Here is a 15,595-nt window from a genome sequence, read left to right on the forward strand (position 1 = left end):
AACAGCTAAAAAAGGAGCAACAACATTCAGTATGCAAACGTGTGTAATTAAAATGGCAATTTAATATACTCATCAAGTTAAAAGAAGAGAGAGACATTTTATCAATACAATTTTAGCCACAACTTCAACCTTTGCAAGTCATAATAGAATATGAGGTAGATGAGCTAGTGAAGACGCATTCATCATGTTTTGGTTAAGAAAAACTGTACACTCAGAAAGCAACATACCTGACACACTTTCAAAAATCACAATAACAACAACAAAAACAATTGCATAAGTTACAGCAGAAAAAAGGCATCTGAATGCAGAAACTTGATTCTAATTTGTAGTTTACATTCAATATTAGTCATGTAAGACTAAAATTTCACCTTTTCACCAATTACCATTCCCAGAATTGACACATCAAGAAGGAAAATAATAGGATGGCCTAATACATTCAAACCAATCTCCTTGTTGATGGCAAGGCCTAATATTAAACAAACATAGGTACAGAACTTTTACGCTACCGAATAATAGCCTCCCCTCTAAATCCCAGCTCCCTAAAACCTGTACTTACAGCATAAATGGAGACAAAACTCCCCTGTGCAACATTGCCATTGATATCATCAATATACATTTTCTGTAACAATCCCTCCTTGTCCACTGCAAACCATGAAGGGTGAATCGCTCTCAGGCTGAACGCAGCCAAAGGCTATTCAGAACTTCTAAATGGAAGTTCTCTGTCTTTTCTCGTTTTCACCACACCCCCAAGGTTAAGCAGCAATTACAATGTTCAAGCATGTGCAATGGAAATTACTTAGTGCAAACAAAACAGGAGAAATGAAAAGGAAAGAATGGAGCATTTCATGATGAAGTCAGTCTTTTTGCTCCTCCTTTCCTGTTAACATGTACAGAAACTGCCTGAGAAGCTGTAAGTCCAGGACACAAATTCTGTATTCGAGAATGACACGGTAGCAGATTTGGTCACTGTCACCGTAGATAATCACGGAAAACCATCCCCATATCATTCTTGATGGAGAGGGGGAAGAATCCGAGTATGAATGGGCACAACCACGGGCCCTCAAGCCTTGCATTGAAGAATGTTGGTGTAGAAGGACTGAGGTTGAGATAGACACTAAAAAATGACAGTCTCTGGTATCCAGAGCAGATATTGTGATGTCATAATGCCTCATTCCACCAATGCCTAAGAGCCAATCATATCCGTGATGTCACAATGGGTTCATTATCCCATACTTGGCTCACATAAGAATCAGAGTATGAATGGACACAGCCACTGACCCTCAAGCCTTGCATTGAAGAATGCTGGTGTAGAAGGACTGAGGTTGAGACAGACACTAAAGAATGAAATGGGATTGTTGTCCCGCAGTTATCTGCAGGGACGGTGACAAATTCTGTCACCGTGTCATTCTCTACAATCTGTATTCAGGCTGAAACATTCACACCTCACCAGCAACAATCAAAAGGTATCCCTTTGTTTACCACAATGTTTTCTGCTGCACCCACACAAAGGCATGCTTGTAAAGGATAAGGCAAACTCTTGTCACAGGACTACTGAGATTTAGATCAGCTGTTAATCTGAATTCTGCTACACTGACAGAACTACTGGTAGCTAATGTAGACCAAAGAAGTAAAGAAAACCCTTTTTACTATGCACTTCAGTCTAATATATTATTTTTCTTTTACTATCTGTAAACATTTTACCCTTTTCATAAAAGATATTTTAAAAACGCTGCTTAATACTATATAAGTAAATGCAGTTTCAACATTTCCAGAAGTCCACTGAAATGTTCTTCAAATGTTTTTCCCATCATAATCAGCAACCCTCCCCCCCAAAATAAAGTAGCAGATGAATATGAAAATCATCTCTTTTTCTCTCTCCCTATTACTTTGTCTTTTCTGGAAACCTTCCCCATTTCAGAGCTGGCCTCTTTTCAGTAAGATGCAAGAAACGTAGGCTGTTGATGGGGTTATTGTATCAAAAGAGAAGATGAAGAGTGACATCTTTTTCAGTCTTGCAGATGGACAATATAGGGGAATCAAATATAATGGAAAAGGAAGATCCACAATGCACCAGTTGTCAAGACTTCACATGAAAATACGTAAGGCTAATTTCGTCCCTGCAGGACAGTTACTGTAGTAAGAACACACAGGATTCCAGCCCACTTTCACACAGTGCATGAGATTTGAAAAAAATATTAATGAAATAATGTCTGTGATAACTGCTGCTGGATTTTCCCACTGTCAGAAAATTAAACATGCAGCTTTACAACAAACAAAAAAAAGAAGGAAATTAAAACTTTGACAATAGTTAAGAATTTCAGTTATTTGCTGGTGTGTATAAGAGACCGTGAGACCCATCTCAAGCTCTGTAGGCATGGAGGGGAAGAGGGAAAAGATGAACAGTTCCAACTGCCCCAATCACCTGAGCTGGCTCTTCTATATTGTAATCAACATAAGAGAGAAAAACCTCTATGATCTAAGACTTTCAAAAGGAACCCAAAATCAGTAGCAGTAATACAAACTACACTCATGATGCCAAAGGCAGGAATGCCCACCAAGAACACAGAAGCAAAGTTAGTGAGAAAATGAACTCATTTTAACAGATTTTTTTGATGTTTTGGTTCAGGTTTAAACCTGCCCCAAATATAAACAAACACCAATATGTATACTTGCCAAGGCTGACCTATCAATGCTTCCTGTTGTTCTGATAAATGGGAACTGAAAGCCTTAAATCATTTCTTCTAGCCACATTTGAAAGTTAGGATTGTAATTTGAAGCAAACAGAACCTGCAGGAGCTCAGCCACTCTGACTGGCATATCTAGATGGACTTTGACTTACAGAATGGCAATAGACATTAATGAGTATTCCAGGGTAAATTTCATTATATCTGGGTCTCTGAAAATGTGCCTAGATACTGGGAAACCTTTTGGTTGATCTTCTGAAACTGTATTTCAATCATGCTTTAGGCTTGAAGCAAGGAACTGAGAGTGAATAAACAACTGTGATTGACAGACGCAAACTAATGAAGAAAATGCAAAATAGTTTTGCTTCTAAAGCACTTTCTAGAATAGTCGAATGTAAGTCTGACCCATGATATTTACATAGTTGGATAGGAATGTCCACTCTTTCATGCAGGAAACCTAGATTTGATTCCTGAGTATGGAATCTGCTCCACGGGCTGACTAGGGTATATAGCTGCAGGTCACAGGAGAAAGGACTTGGATTGCATGCGGTCAGGGTCACAGAGAACCAGTATATAGACCTGGGCAGTGCTGGGCGTGTTCCAGCTCTGGGTCATTATTTCTGTATGTGTTACACACCTGTCATCTGTATTTCTATTCTGTGAGGTCTTGAGCCTTTCCTCAGATTCCAGCTGGCCTTAGGTCTCAGATTCCCATTGACGGCATTTATTCTACTTCTGGATATCTTGTCCTGTGCCCAGTGTCCTACGCATTCATGCTTATTATATCTCCTTGATGGACCCCCTTTGAATGACTGAATTTGGCAGAATAAGAAAAGATTCAAAGAGTGACCAATATGAAAAAAAGGTATGGAACTCCTCTCATATGAGGAAAGGTTAAAGAGGTTAGGGCTCTAGATGACTGAGGGAAGATATGACTGAGGCTTACAAAATTCTGAGTGGTATAGAATAGGTAAAAGTGAATCGATTTTTTTACTCTTTGAAAAAGTACAAAGACTAGGGAACACAATGAATTAGAAATGCTTTTAAAACAAATAGGAGGAAATATTTTTCATGCAAAGATCAGTTAAGCTCTGTAACTTGTTGCCAGAGGATGTGGTTTACAGCGGTTAGCGTATCTGGGTTTGAACAAGTTCCCGGAGTACAAGTCTTATTGAAACAGTCATGGGGGAAAAACAACTGCTTGTCCTGGGATCAGTAGCATGGGATGTTGCTACTCTTTGGCTTTCTGCCAGGTACGTGTGACCTGAATTGGCCACTGTTGGAAGTAGGATACTGGGCTAGGTGAATCACTGGTCTGACCCAGTATGGTTATTCTTATGTTATTACTGTTTTTAAGATCGGGGCAGGATTACCTTTTGGTGAGCCCTAAGCAAAGAAGCACTTTGCCCCCCTGTCCCCTTCAAAATATAATACATATTGGGGGGGGGGGGGGAGGGGGCATTTTTGAAAATTTCCAAGTCAGAATTGGGATGTTTAGCTCATTATTCCCTCCCCCCCCACAAAAAAAAAAAAAGAGTCCATCTTAGAGACATTTTCAAATAGGAAATAATGTCTGGGTTACTCTTTCAAAATGGCTCAAAGATACACATTTTTGCACAGAAGACATCTCTAAAGAGAAGCCATTTTCCAAACTGACACATCCAACTTGTGAACGCCAAAAAAACAGCGCCAGGACGCTTATCATCATTTTGAGAGAAATAGCCATATGACGTCCCTGCAGATCAGAGGGGAAGCCCATTGGTTAGTGCAGTGGACTTTAAATAATGGCACTCAAGTAAATTCCCACTATAATTCCTTTATTTTGCATTGTGAACCCTCAAGGAATAGAATAAAACCTATTGTATTTAACTGTATCCCATTACAAAAGTCTTCCACCCTGTAGGTGTGTTGTATATTTAGGTATAGTAGGTAATTTGCAAGTTTTGGAGGGCTCACAATTTCAACCACATATGTGTTAGGTACAGTGGGATTTGATCTGGGTGCCCTTGTTGATAGTCCTCTGCACTGACCACCAGGCTACTTCTGGGAGCTGCTTGCTGTCGGGTATGTTCATGCGTGCCAGACTTTAAGAATAAATGGGATACCCATGTGGGATCCCTACGAGGGTCAAGATAAGGAAATTGGGTCATTAGGGCATACACAGGGGGTGGGTAAGCAGAGTGGGCAGACTTGATGGGCTGTAGCCCTTTTCTGCCGTTATCTTCTATGTTTCTATAATACCTGTAGCTGTCATACAGCCTGGTATCCCCTAGGGAATTAAAGCAGGATCAAGCCTTAATCCCTCCACTGGTCAGATGGCCAGTCATAGAACCTTTTTGTAGCAGATATGGTTGAAACAGGTCTAGATAAACATGTCCTTTTTTGCCTTGGCTGTTTCTTCCTGTTCCATTATTGAAAGATGTCCTAATTTTGGGCCCCATCCTAATCCTGTCCAAAACATGTCTCCAACATGCCCACTTCTTAACTGGATGAACTGCAGTAGAATACATCCTAATTTAGCATTTTGAAAATTGCAATTTAGATGTTTTTGGAAGAAGGACCTTTCTTTTTTTTTACCACAACAAACAGGGAGGAATGGAGGGAAGTATAGTCCAAAAATTAAAAAAATATCACTCCAAAACAAAAGCACCACACAAGCCAAGAAAGCTAGCTTATTACTTAAGCGAAAGAAAAGCCTCAGACAAACGGAGAGGTGTACCTACACTTTTCCACCAAAGCATCATAGGCAAAAAAACTTTCACACAAGTTTATAGTTAACAGGTGGGAGCAAAAAAATACCCGAGAATGATTAATGGTAAAAACCTCTGAACACAAACAGGCCAGGCCGATGATCATTTCGTGGCCGGTAACCACTGCTTCAGGGCCTTTGCGCCAAATCCAGGCTATCAGTACTCTTTGGGATGCTTTTAAGGAAACCATGAGAGGCCAAATTATTTCTTTTTCGGCATATTTTTACTTTCATAACCTTGTAAATGTGTAATTAGGCTAAGTGGAACGAAATATATATATTTTTTGTCCCTGATCAATTAAGAGCCTTTCTAGATATGAAGGTAACAGCTTAAGAACAATTATTACATTTATAATAGCTGAGGTTGGTCTCATGTTAAGCTTGTTGGAATTTTGTTATCTTGCTCTCCCTTTATTTCTTCTTAACTTCCCCTCACCAGGTTGATTGTAGTCTAAGGAAGAAGATATAGGGCCTGTTTTACAAAGCCGCGCTAGCAGCTGCAGCGCGGTAACGTACCCGAAGCCCATAGAGTTAAAGGGCTTTGGGGCGGCAGCCGCTTTGTAAACAGGCCCATAGTTTTTCTTATATTTGAATATGGACGTATTATTCTTTTCTTTCTATTTCATTTTGCTTTAAAACAAGCGGATGCTTGTAAAATGTTATTTGCTTTTTTCTTTTTATCTCTATTCTTATGGAAAGACCTCCACAAGTTATTCAAAGTGAACTTTCATTTCCAAAATTTAAGCCAATGTTGAAAACTAATTTTTTTAAATCTGGCATTTAATTTGAGGTAATTTTTAGATTGTCAGTGGACATGAGAAGACTGCATTCTCGAGACCACAACAAAAAATTGTTTTTCTTTTCTCTCCTCAATATTTAGATTAGGTCTTTCCTATTGATAATGGTGTTCTTATCTTGTATTAACTGATTTTATTTTTGTAAGCTACATTGATCTGTTGCAAATTGTGGGATACCAAATTTTAATAACATAATTAAAAAAAAACAAAAAAAAACCAATCCCCCTATGATTCTGACTGCACAGGAAAACCAGCAGAAAAGGAAGGAGCAGCTAAGCAGTGATCTACACAAACTATTCTTGACAAGTGGGGGATATTGCATAGCTCATTAAGAGGACTGAAGACAGTAACGACTTCTGTATTTCCACACTAACTATTTTTTTGTGTCAGTAGATAGCTTACCATGGCTACCATCTATTTTTGGAGTCAATGAAATAGCACATCTGAGAGAGCCTCAAACATTTGGGCCCCAGGCACATGCCTAGCTTCCCTATGCCATACTTAAGGTCAGTGTGTACTGAACCCATGTCTTGCTAACAGTAAGTGAAATTAAACTTGCACTGAAACATAAGAAGGAGCGTGCACGCATATATATAATGGCTGCTGTGAAGGAACAATACTGTCAGTCATGGACATAGTTGAGGAACAGTTGAGAAATATTTTGAAATGAAGAGAGGGGGGATAGAGAGAAGGTTTCTTTCAAAAACCAAAGCCATATGTATGTTATATCAGAAATGTATATTCTTTCTAAGTGTATCTTGAATGTGTTATGGCATAATATTGTTCTTGGAGTTTTGTTTGCTGCAGTTAATAAAATACAAACCAAAAAAAAGTGTGCAAAACAAGCTCTATGGTGTACATTCTGTTTTATTTGAAGGTGACCCTTCCCTTTGGCTGCCCTTGTCCTGACTAGGATCCCCTCACCAACACATGTACGAGTATACCAAATTCTCTATGGCCTAATAGGTCTGTGATTCTTGGTCAAGGACTGTTGCTGTGGTAACTGAGCTAGACGGGGGTGAGCTTTATGAAATGGAGAAAAACGGGGAGTTGCAAACGGAAGCTACAGCATTCCATAAAACGAGTTGGGCTATGAACAAGTTACAGCCCAGCAGAAGGCTAGGAACTAAAAGAAGCAGGAGAAATCCATCAAGTAAAAAATAAACTGACAATAGGAACAAAAGCAGCCTCTGGAGTTTTCAATCTGATGTAATATGCGCAAATCCTTGAAGTCTTATTAAAAAATTGCGAAGATCACCATGGAAGCAGCAGATCTCTGTATGGTTTCAATCATTGAAATGCTGATGTTATGCAAATCAGGACTTGGGTAATGAATAAATGAAACAGTTTTCTTGGAGAGCTAGTACTAGAACTGAAGAAAGTATGGGATAACCAGAGAGTCAATGGTTCTTTAGAACTGGAGACTGGTTGAGCCCTGCAGTATTAGAGTTGAAATGGAAAATAGGGATATTAATCAGCCTTATAAGGGAATCTATACCTATTTTATAAAAGCAATGGACACCTATGTGTCTTGATAAAACAGACATCCAGAAGCAGCCCCAATAATACAATGGACTAATGGCATTATAAATTAATTTTATAAAGTAAATAAGAACATTGCAACTCTGCCCCAACTCTATCTTCAGGAACACCTATATATGTACCTACATGTGAGTACTTAAATAAGTGTACATATGTCAGTATATAGCCATTCTATATATTTTTTTAAACTGCTTTTTCACATGTAAAAGCAGCTTTATAGGCTGAAAAATAGCCTCCATTTGCTAACATATGGACTAAGTTAATCTCTTTAGAAGACAGAGAATTTGCCCACCTCAACTCTAAAAGAAAAGAAAGCAGAACACAAGAGAAACATTCAAGTTTCTGACTTTTTCCCCCACTTGATAAAAAGAAGGTTAAAGATAAAGAGTTCCTGCAGCAAAGTTGGAAGGAGAGACACTCAGAAAAATACCAGAGATCAAACCAAAGCTTTCCTTGGAAGCTCAAATGACAAGACTTCAACCTTAGAGAAAGCCATTATTCATGGCAAGGTTGAAGGGCCAATGCAAAAGAGGAAGACCATCACCACAATGGATTGATAAAATAACAGCAGCTATGGATGCCACTCTGTCACTAATTAGCCTCCTGAATGAAGGCTGAACATAGTTCAGGGCAACTATGCAGGGGGTCTCATGAGTCAACACTGACTCAAATGGCACTTAGCAACAACTGAGGGAAGTGGATGGAAAATGCTGACCGAATTCAGCCTGTTCTCTCAGGGTTTCTGCAGCTGCCATTATGCTTGTTGCAGGTTTCCGGGTCCTGCTGAGTCTTGTCAGGTAGAAACTGACATTTCAGCCACCATGCTGTGGCTTTCTTCAGGGTATGCTGTGAGGTCTGCAGTTTGTCTTTGTAAATAATGGGTCTACTGACCTGATTGAGAATAAGGCAGTCTGTCACCAATTTGAATTTTGGTGGGAAAGTCAGTTGGTCAGAAATTTGAATTTTGGTGGGGAAATCAGAGACCTCTTTTTTTTTTGCCATAGAATAGAAGAGTCTATGGTGAGTTTAAGATATTGTCCCTGTGAAGCTGGGTTATATGTTCTCTCTGAGAACCCACACAGAGGTCAGTGAGTAGAGTCTATAGTGACACAGTGGATGAAGTCTAGGCAGAGAGAATGGGCTAAATAGATCTTTATTTATTTTTCAATGTGTTTAATGTCCTTCAGCTAGAACTATATTTACTTTGCAGGAGTTCTTTCTTATGCACAAAACTGTCATGTGGAAAGACTGTAATGTCATCACTATGTCTTAATGGACATGCAAGGGGAACTAAGCAAGCTACACACTGGTGTTTATTTAAGTATCCCTAAGGTGGGCTTGATCCAGATCTGAAACACAGGATAATATGTATTAAATCAGTCACCTAATATACCTCATAGCTGGGGCCATTTTGTTACAAATTACAAAGAAACATAATTTTGCTCTCCACCTTCATCACTGAACACCCCAAATGCTCAGATATTTCCAAAGTGAAGAGAATTGTCTTGTGCAAGAATTCTGCTTCTTAAAAATGAAAGTCAATATTCAGCTGGCAGAGGTCAGTATTTCTTTAAACGCCGACTAGACCCAGATATTCAATATTGGACCACATTTGGACACCAGCATTGAGTACCTGAGCCTTTGGTAGTCAAGTGAGTGCCAGCTGATACTCAAGTGTCAGTACCTATATACCTAACTGGGCAAAGACAGCTTTGTATGTGTCACTGAATAAAGCCACTGTCCACATAACTTCCGGGTCCACTTTGCCTCCATCCTGAATCTCCCAGGCACCTTCTCAGATTGTGCCAAAGTGGTCAGAGTCAATACTCAGAAGCAAAGCCTGGTTGTCAGCGCACTGTGGCTTAAGTGGACAGGAGTCTCTCTCCTGCCCACTGAAACCACACTGAATATTGACCCTGAAAACAATAGAGCAATCGCTCTAATAGATTTGATTTCTTATATATGATTTAAAATTTTCACCTTTCAAACCAGAAATGCTAGGTCTAAAGTAAATAAACTATCAGTTTTTTTCGGGGGGGGGGGGGGGGGGAGGTTCCCCAGCTCATCGTATGTCCCTTTTTCTGTAGTGTTTATGTGCAATGGTGCTGTCCATCAAAAAACAAAAGGGAGACAGAGCAGAACGGGGACTGGGCCTACACATGCACACAAACGCACTCACACGCACACACACACCTCCCTGCATTTACTGATTTGTTCAGGTTTACAAGTAGTGTAAACTTAACACCTGTGGAAATTTTGCCATAACACACAGTCAACAAGACATAAAAAAAAATTACAAGGTACAAATCTTAACTCTAACCACTGCACAGAAAGAGAACAAGACGGTTGTACTGTAATATGAATACCTTCTAGAACATTTGGTAATTTCAAACCCCTGAGTAACACTGCACCGAAGCACAGCTTTGAAGAGAGAGTGAGGGCACCCTGATTCAGCATTCCACGTTAGGGATGTACGTTCCATGGAACATGCTCAGGCTGGCTGATGCTGCTATCACAGTCTGATGGAGGAGAAAGTTCTCGACAAGAGGCCAGGCAACTTCAAGGGAGAATTCATCTAAATCTCCTTCGCATTGCAAGGCACAATGTGCAGCCATCTGAAAGCAGTTTCTCGGACTGACCTTAACTTAAATCCAAGTTCATGGCATTCACACCTGAATGAATTAAAGTCAACAAGTATCATTTAGGTTCTTTGGCTCTTTTATCTTTAGTCTTATTTAAATATTGGTTGCACTTTGCTCCACAGTGATTGTACTTTATACGGTGATCTGCATTCTCCCCTAATAGTTTAATTGTTTTTCAGGGCTCATGCGTGGCGTCCAGTCAGAAAGTAAAGTGGTTTGTCATCGCTGCTGTTGGCAGTCTGAAACTCATCTCGGAGACGGAATTGCCACTCATCTTCCAGCTCCAATCGGACAATGGTTTGTCGGAGTGAGCTTCTGTCTTGGCAAATGACGCAAAGTGTGGCACCTAAATAAGAAAAAAATGTAAAAAAGCCTAGTCACTTTGAAGTCACAAAATTACAACAAATATACAGCTCTTCTTACAAGACTCTTCTAGATCTGTGGTTTCAACCCAGACCTCACTGACCACCTGGCCAGTCAGGTTTTCACAATACCCACTAGAGAATGACACGGGGGACACATTTTTCCCTGCTCCCCCGGAAACTCATTTCCCCATCTTGGTAAGTTCTTTTCCTCTCCCTGCCCCATTCCTGCAAGCTCTGTCCTCATCTGCACAAGCCTCAAACACTTTAAAATCATAAGTGTTTGAGGCTTGTGCGGTTACGGCAGAGCTTACAGGAATGGGAAAGGGACAGCGACAAAACTTGCGGGGATGGAAGGGGGAAATTGAGTTCCTCGGGGACAGGGAAAAATCTGTCTCCATGTCATTCTCTAATACCCACAATGAATATGGATGAGATAGACTTGCATAAAGAGCAGATCTTGGGTTTAGGGGTCCCACCTTGGACTCGCTCTGCCCCATTGGTCTATGTCAGAGAATTTTGGCTTAGGCACTAAGATGGTAAATGATGTGAGCTGCCATGAGCAAATTCCAGCTCAATCCTCAAGTTGGGTCTTCAGGTCTTTGGATCATCCAGGGCTGGGGGTGTCATAGAGGCAGCATCTACAATCCTCTGGAGCAAGGTATCATTGTATCACTTGGTGGCTGGACTCAGGGTTCTGGAAGGAGCCCTGGCACATGGCCTCAGTCAAGGAATGTCACTGCAATGGTCAAACCGATGGCAATGGAAGGAAAAGGAAGAGAAAACCAACAGGCAAAAAAGAAACAACAACAACAAAATAACAAAAACAACCTACCCTTCCCCCCGTAAATACCTGAAAATAATAAAGTGTACCCAATTCTTGCATACATGATTGCACTGTCCCAAGAACAATAGGGCAGTGTTCGAGGGCCCACAGCAGTAGAAGGACTGCTCTCCCTTAGCTTCCATCTAATTTAATCACTTCTGAAAGGTGGTTAGAGGCTCCTGCAGCACCAGAGGCTCCTTTCCACCAGATGTATTAACTACCCATCTACTTCAGCAGCTATTCTCTGCCAAGCAAGAAAGACCATTCTCTCTCTCGAGTCCATCAGCAGTGCTGCCTTTCAACTCTAGGTACTTCTCCATTCTTTGGACCTGTGGCTACATCCATCATCATCTAGTGACTTAGAGGTTTCAGATTATGTGGTTTGAAAGAGGTAATGGTCATACACAGCGATCAGCAAGGGAGCACAGTTTCAAAGTGCATGCTCAGCCCCTGGAATTTCTATGATGTGGCCTACCCAGCACCTGGGGTTACTACCTCCTCCCTAACCTCCAATAGAACCTGACCTATATTCCCATGGATAAAGCACCATTTTACCTGCAGGAAGAGCTTTTAGAAATTATCATCTAAGGGAGGGGGGAGGGGTGTTGCTAACCTGCAGTAGAATAAGGCATTTTACTGCAACTTAGTCTACCAAGAAGTCGCTAACCTGCAGTAACTGAATTCCATCCTTAAATGAATAGTGCGACTTGTAGTCCAGAAGCTCCTCAGGACCATGGGGGCCACTAATGCTCAATTTGCTACTCCAGGGAGCCTTCTTAGAGGGGTTGGAACTTTTCCAAATTATCAGTGCTTCCCTCCCACTCTCAAAAAAACATCCCCAACAATAAGCCTCACAGGCCTACTGCTGTCAATCCCTGGTAGCCTAAGGTGCCCAAAGCAGGAGGAATTGCCAGATGCTTCTGCCCCTGCTGGATTCAAATAGGAACTGATGTGCCCTAGCATCAGTCTCACAGGGCTATTATTAGGGATCAAACTGCCAGTCTCTCCCCTCACCCATCATTTGCCCTTATATGTTGGCTTCAACTTCTACTGGTAGTACCACTAGACTACTGCTAGATGTCTTCTGTGCCAATTTTACCAGGTAAGAGTAACTATTAACACAAATACAAAAGACAGATTACCTTTGAGAAATTTGAACTTTTTAAGAAGATCTGCACCCACAAAGGAGTCACAAAGATATAGGAGCAATCCACTAAAAGTCACCCCCTCGCAGCTCACGTTGACAGAGTGCGGCCTGGAACTAACACAGCATATGGCCACCTGAAACCGTCAAAAAATATGAAATGGTTTAGAATATATACCAAGCAAATGTCTATTCAATCTAGTGTAAGAGTGATGTTACTCTTTCAGTTCTGCTCAACAATCAGAGGAAAAAAATACAGCTGGGATTACATATCAAGGAGGTTACCTGATTACAAACCTATGAATAAGTACAAAATTCAGATGACAACAGGTACAGACTATGTAAGGCTTCACTACACACACAACTTGAGGTGAGGTGGTATAGCATGTAGGACAGGAGGAGAAGTCTATAGCGTGCTCCTACAGCACTAAAAGTTTTAAAAGGTTTCTTCATCAAAAGCCTAGTTTACTGAGCCTTGCTCCACTTCATCTAACTGGATCAGCTTTTAATTAATTAAGCATTTATATATCAATTATAGCCTAAGTGGTTTACATTCAGGTACTCAAGCATTCTTCCATATCTGTCCCGGTGAGCTCACACCCTATCTAATGTACCTGGGGCAATCGGGGATTAGTTGACTTGTCTCACCAAAAAGCCATGCAACTGAAAAAAGTGATAAGACAGCAGTGCTTGTAGCAGAAAGAGGAAAAACCTCAGAGCTCCCGTTGGGGAAGAGCCCTTCTCTAACTTGAGAGGGCAAGCAACGTCACTGGCAGAAAAATCTCCTTTTGCTCCCACAGTGTTAGCTACACCATTGGTAGCAGCACAAATTCTCTTTAGCGTATTAATTACTGTTAGTATATTAAAGCAATGTCTCAAGCACAAAAACACTGTTGAAGTATAGCACAGTTAGAGGACTGAACCAAATAACTTATCTTTGCAGCATATCCAGCTCAAGATATGTCCAGGCAAAGCTCCTGCCCCAAAACCAACGATGGCCCAACCATTTTGTCTCATAATTGTGCCAGAGAAAAGGGGAGGTAGAACTTTTTAATTCGGCACAAACATGCTCACTATAGCCCATGCAGGAGCGCTTTGATCTTTTTTTGGCTGTATATGCGGTATGTAAAGATTTTAATAAATATCAAGTTCAAGTTTCAAGTTTTATTGAGTTTAATATACCGACCATCAATATGTATCTGGCCGGTTTACAATGCTAAAAAAAAAAAAAAAAAGGTAAAAAGTAAAATAATAATTATATATATATGGGGAGGGGTGAACATTAAAAGACAATAGACAAAGACTTATCTTGAGCAGGACATACTGCAAAGATAAGTTATTTGGTTCATACTAACTGTGCTATACTTCAACAGGGTTTTTGTGCTTGAGACATTGCTTTAATATACTAACAGTGATTAATACACTAAAAAAATTTGTGCTGTTTTAGTGCTACTAACAGTAATGGAGTGGAAGGAGGTTTTTCTGCCAGTGACGTTACTTGCTCTCTCAAGTTAGAGAAGGGCTTTTCCCTAACGGGGCTCTGAGGTTTTTCCTCTTTTTCGTACAAGCACTAAACCAGCACTGCTGTCTCTTCACTTTTTCAGTTGTATGGCTTTTTGGTGAGAGAATTATAGATTTCAGTTGTGCAGGAGTTTGTTTGTTTTTTTTAGGAATTAGGTGACTTGCCCAGGGTCACATGGAGCAGCATGGGATTTGAACTCACAACCTCAGGGTGCTGAGGCTGTAGCTCTAACCACTGTGCCACACACAACTGTGCTTTTCACCATTCAGGGTAACAGAAACTAAGCACAGAAAAGTCTGTAAGCTTTTGATCCATGTTTATGTGTGTGCAATAGTGCTTCCCGATTCACGATTTGAATTATTTACCGATTCACTTTGGGTGAATCGATTTGGTTTTGCAAAAAAATCGAACTCATCGATTCAAGTCAGCCCCAAGACCCGTTCATGCTTTCCCTCTGCCACCGCCACCCACCGGAGTTGATCCTATCTAATGTAACTTCCTGTTTTGCGAAACCGGAAGTTACATCAGAAGGATTTGGGAGCGCCGAGTGGACTTAGGGTGAATCGGCACCGGTGGTAGCAAAGCTGATATTTGTATTTTTTGGCTGGCTTTATCCTTTGCGCCGCGGAAGCAATTCGCGAAAATTCACGGGAGCCAGTCAAAGAAGCCACTGAGTGCCAAAGCATGCTCCTGCTGGTTGCTGCTCAGTGGTAGAAGAAATCAGTTGTCACCAACCAGGTTAGCAGCGGGCAGGAGCGTGGAAAGCTCGCTCCTGCCCGCTGCTCTCCTGGACCACCATAGATCAAAATTTTGGGGAGGCCATGGCCCCTGCGCCCCCCCTCCCATTCCGGCGCCTATACGGGAATCCATTCTAAGTGCTATTCTATAAAGGATGATCTGTGTGGAACACTCTTTATAGGATACCAGTTTAGAACAAATCTTTCTGGTGCCAATTATTAGGCTATGATAAGTAACATATAAAGGAACAAAACCTACTTCAAACGTCTTTTATCAGACAGTGGTGCTCAGATTCCAAGATGGAAGGTTAAAGAACTCAGAAAGGACAACAGCCTTAAAGAGACTCAAATGGTATCAATCATTGCACCAAGTTGTAAAAGATGTTATGAAGTACTGAATGAATGGTTTATAAAGTTCATAAATGCAAAACTTGCAAAAAGGTTTTCAGTCCAATTTTTAAACAACTTGAAATGATTGAAGCTTGAATGAAGTAAATAACTTAGCTGAGAAATAGAGAATGCATAGGTGTAAACTGGGTTTACACCTATGCATTCTCTATTTCTCAGCTAAGTTATTTACTTCATTCAAG

General features: G+C 40.7%; 1 protein-coding gene across 1 annotated transcript in view; it reads right to left on the reverse strand.

Moving 5' to 3' along the window:
* Positions 1-10,477: 10,477 nt before the first annotated feature.
* Positions 10,478-15,595, reverse strand: part of GREB1L (GREB1 like retinoic acid receptor coactivator) — a 415,187-nt gene continuing 410,069 nt past the window's right edge. Inside the window, 2 exon segments of the mRNA XM_033933926.1 lie at positions 10,478-10,760; positions 12,745-12,883. Of these exon segments, the coding sequence (XP_033789817.1) occupies positions 10,597-10,760; positions 12,745-12,883 (303 nt within the window). The 3' untranslated portion in view covers positions 10,478-10,596.

The sequence above is a fragment of the Geotrypetes seraphini genome, chromosome 2 (genome assembly GCF_902459505.1).
Source record: "Geotrypetes seraphini chromosome 2, aGeoSer1.1, whole genome shotgun sequence".
Classification (NCBI taxonomy): Eukaryota; Metazoa; Chordata; class Amphibia; order Gymnophiona; family Dermophiidae; genus Geotrypetes; species Geotrypetes seraphini.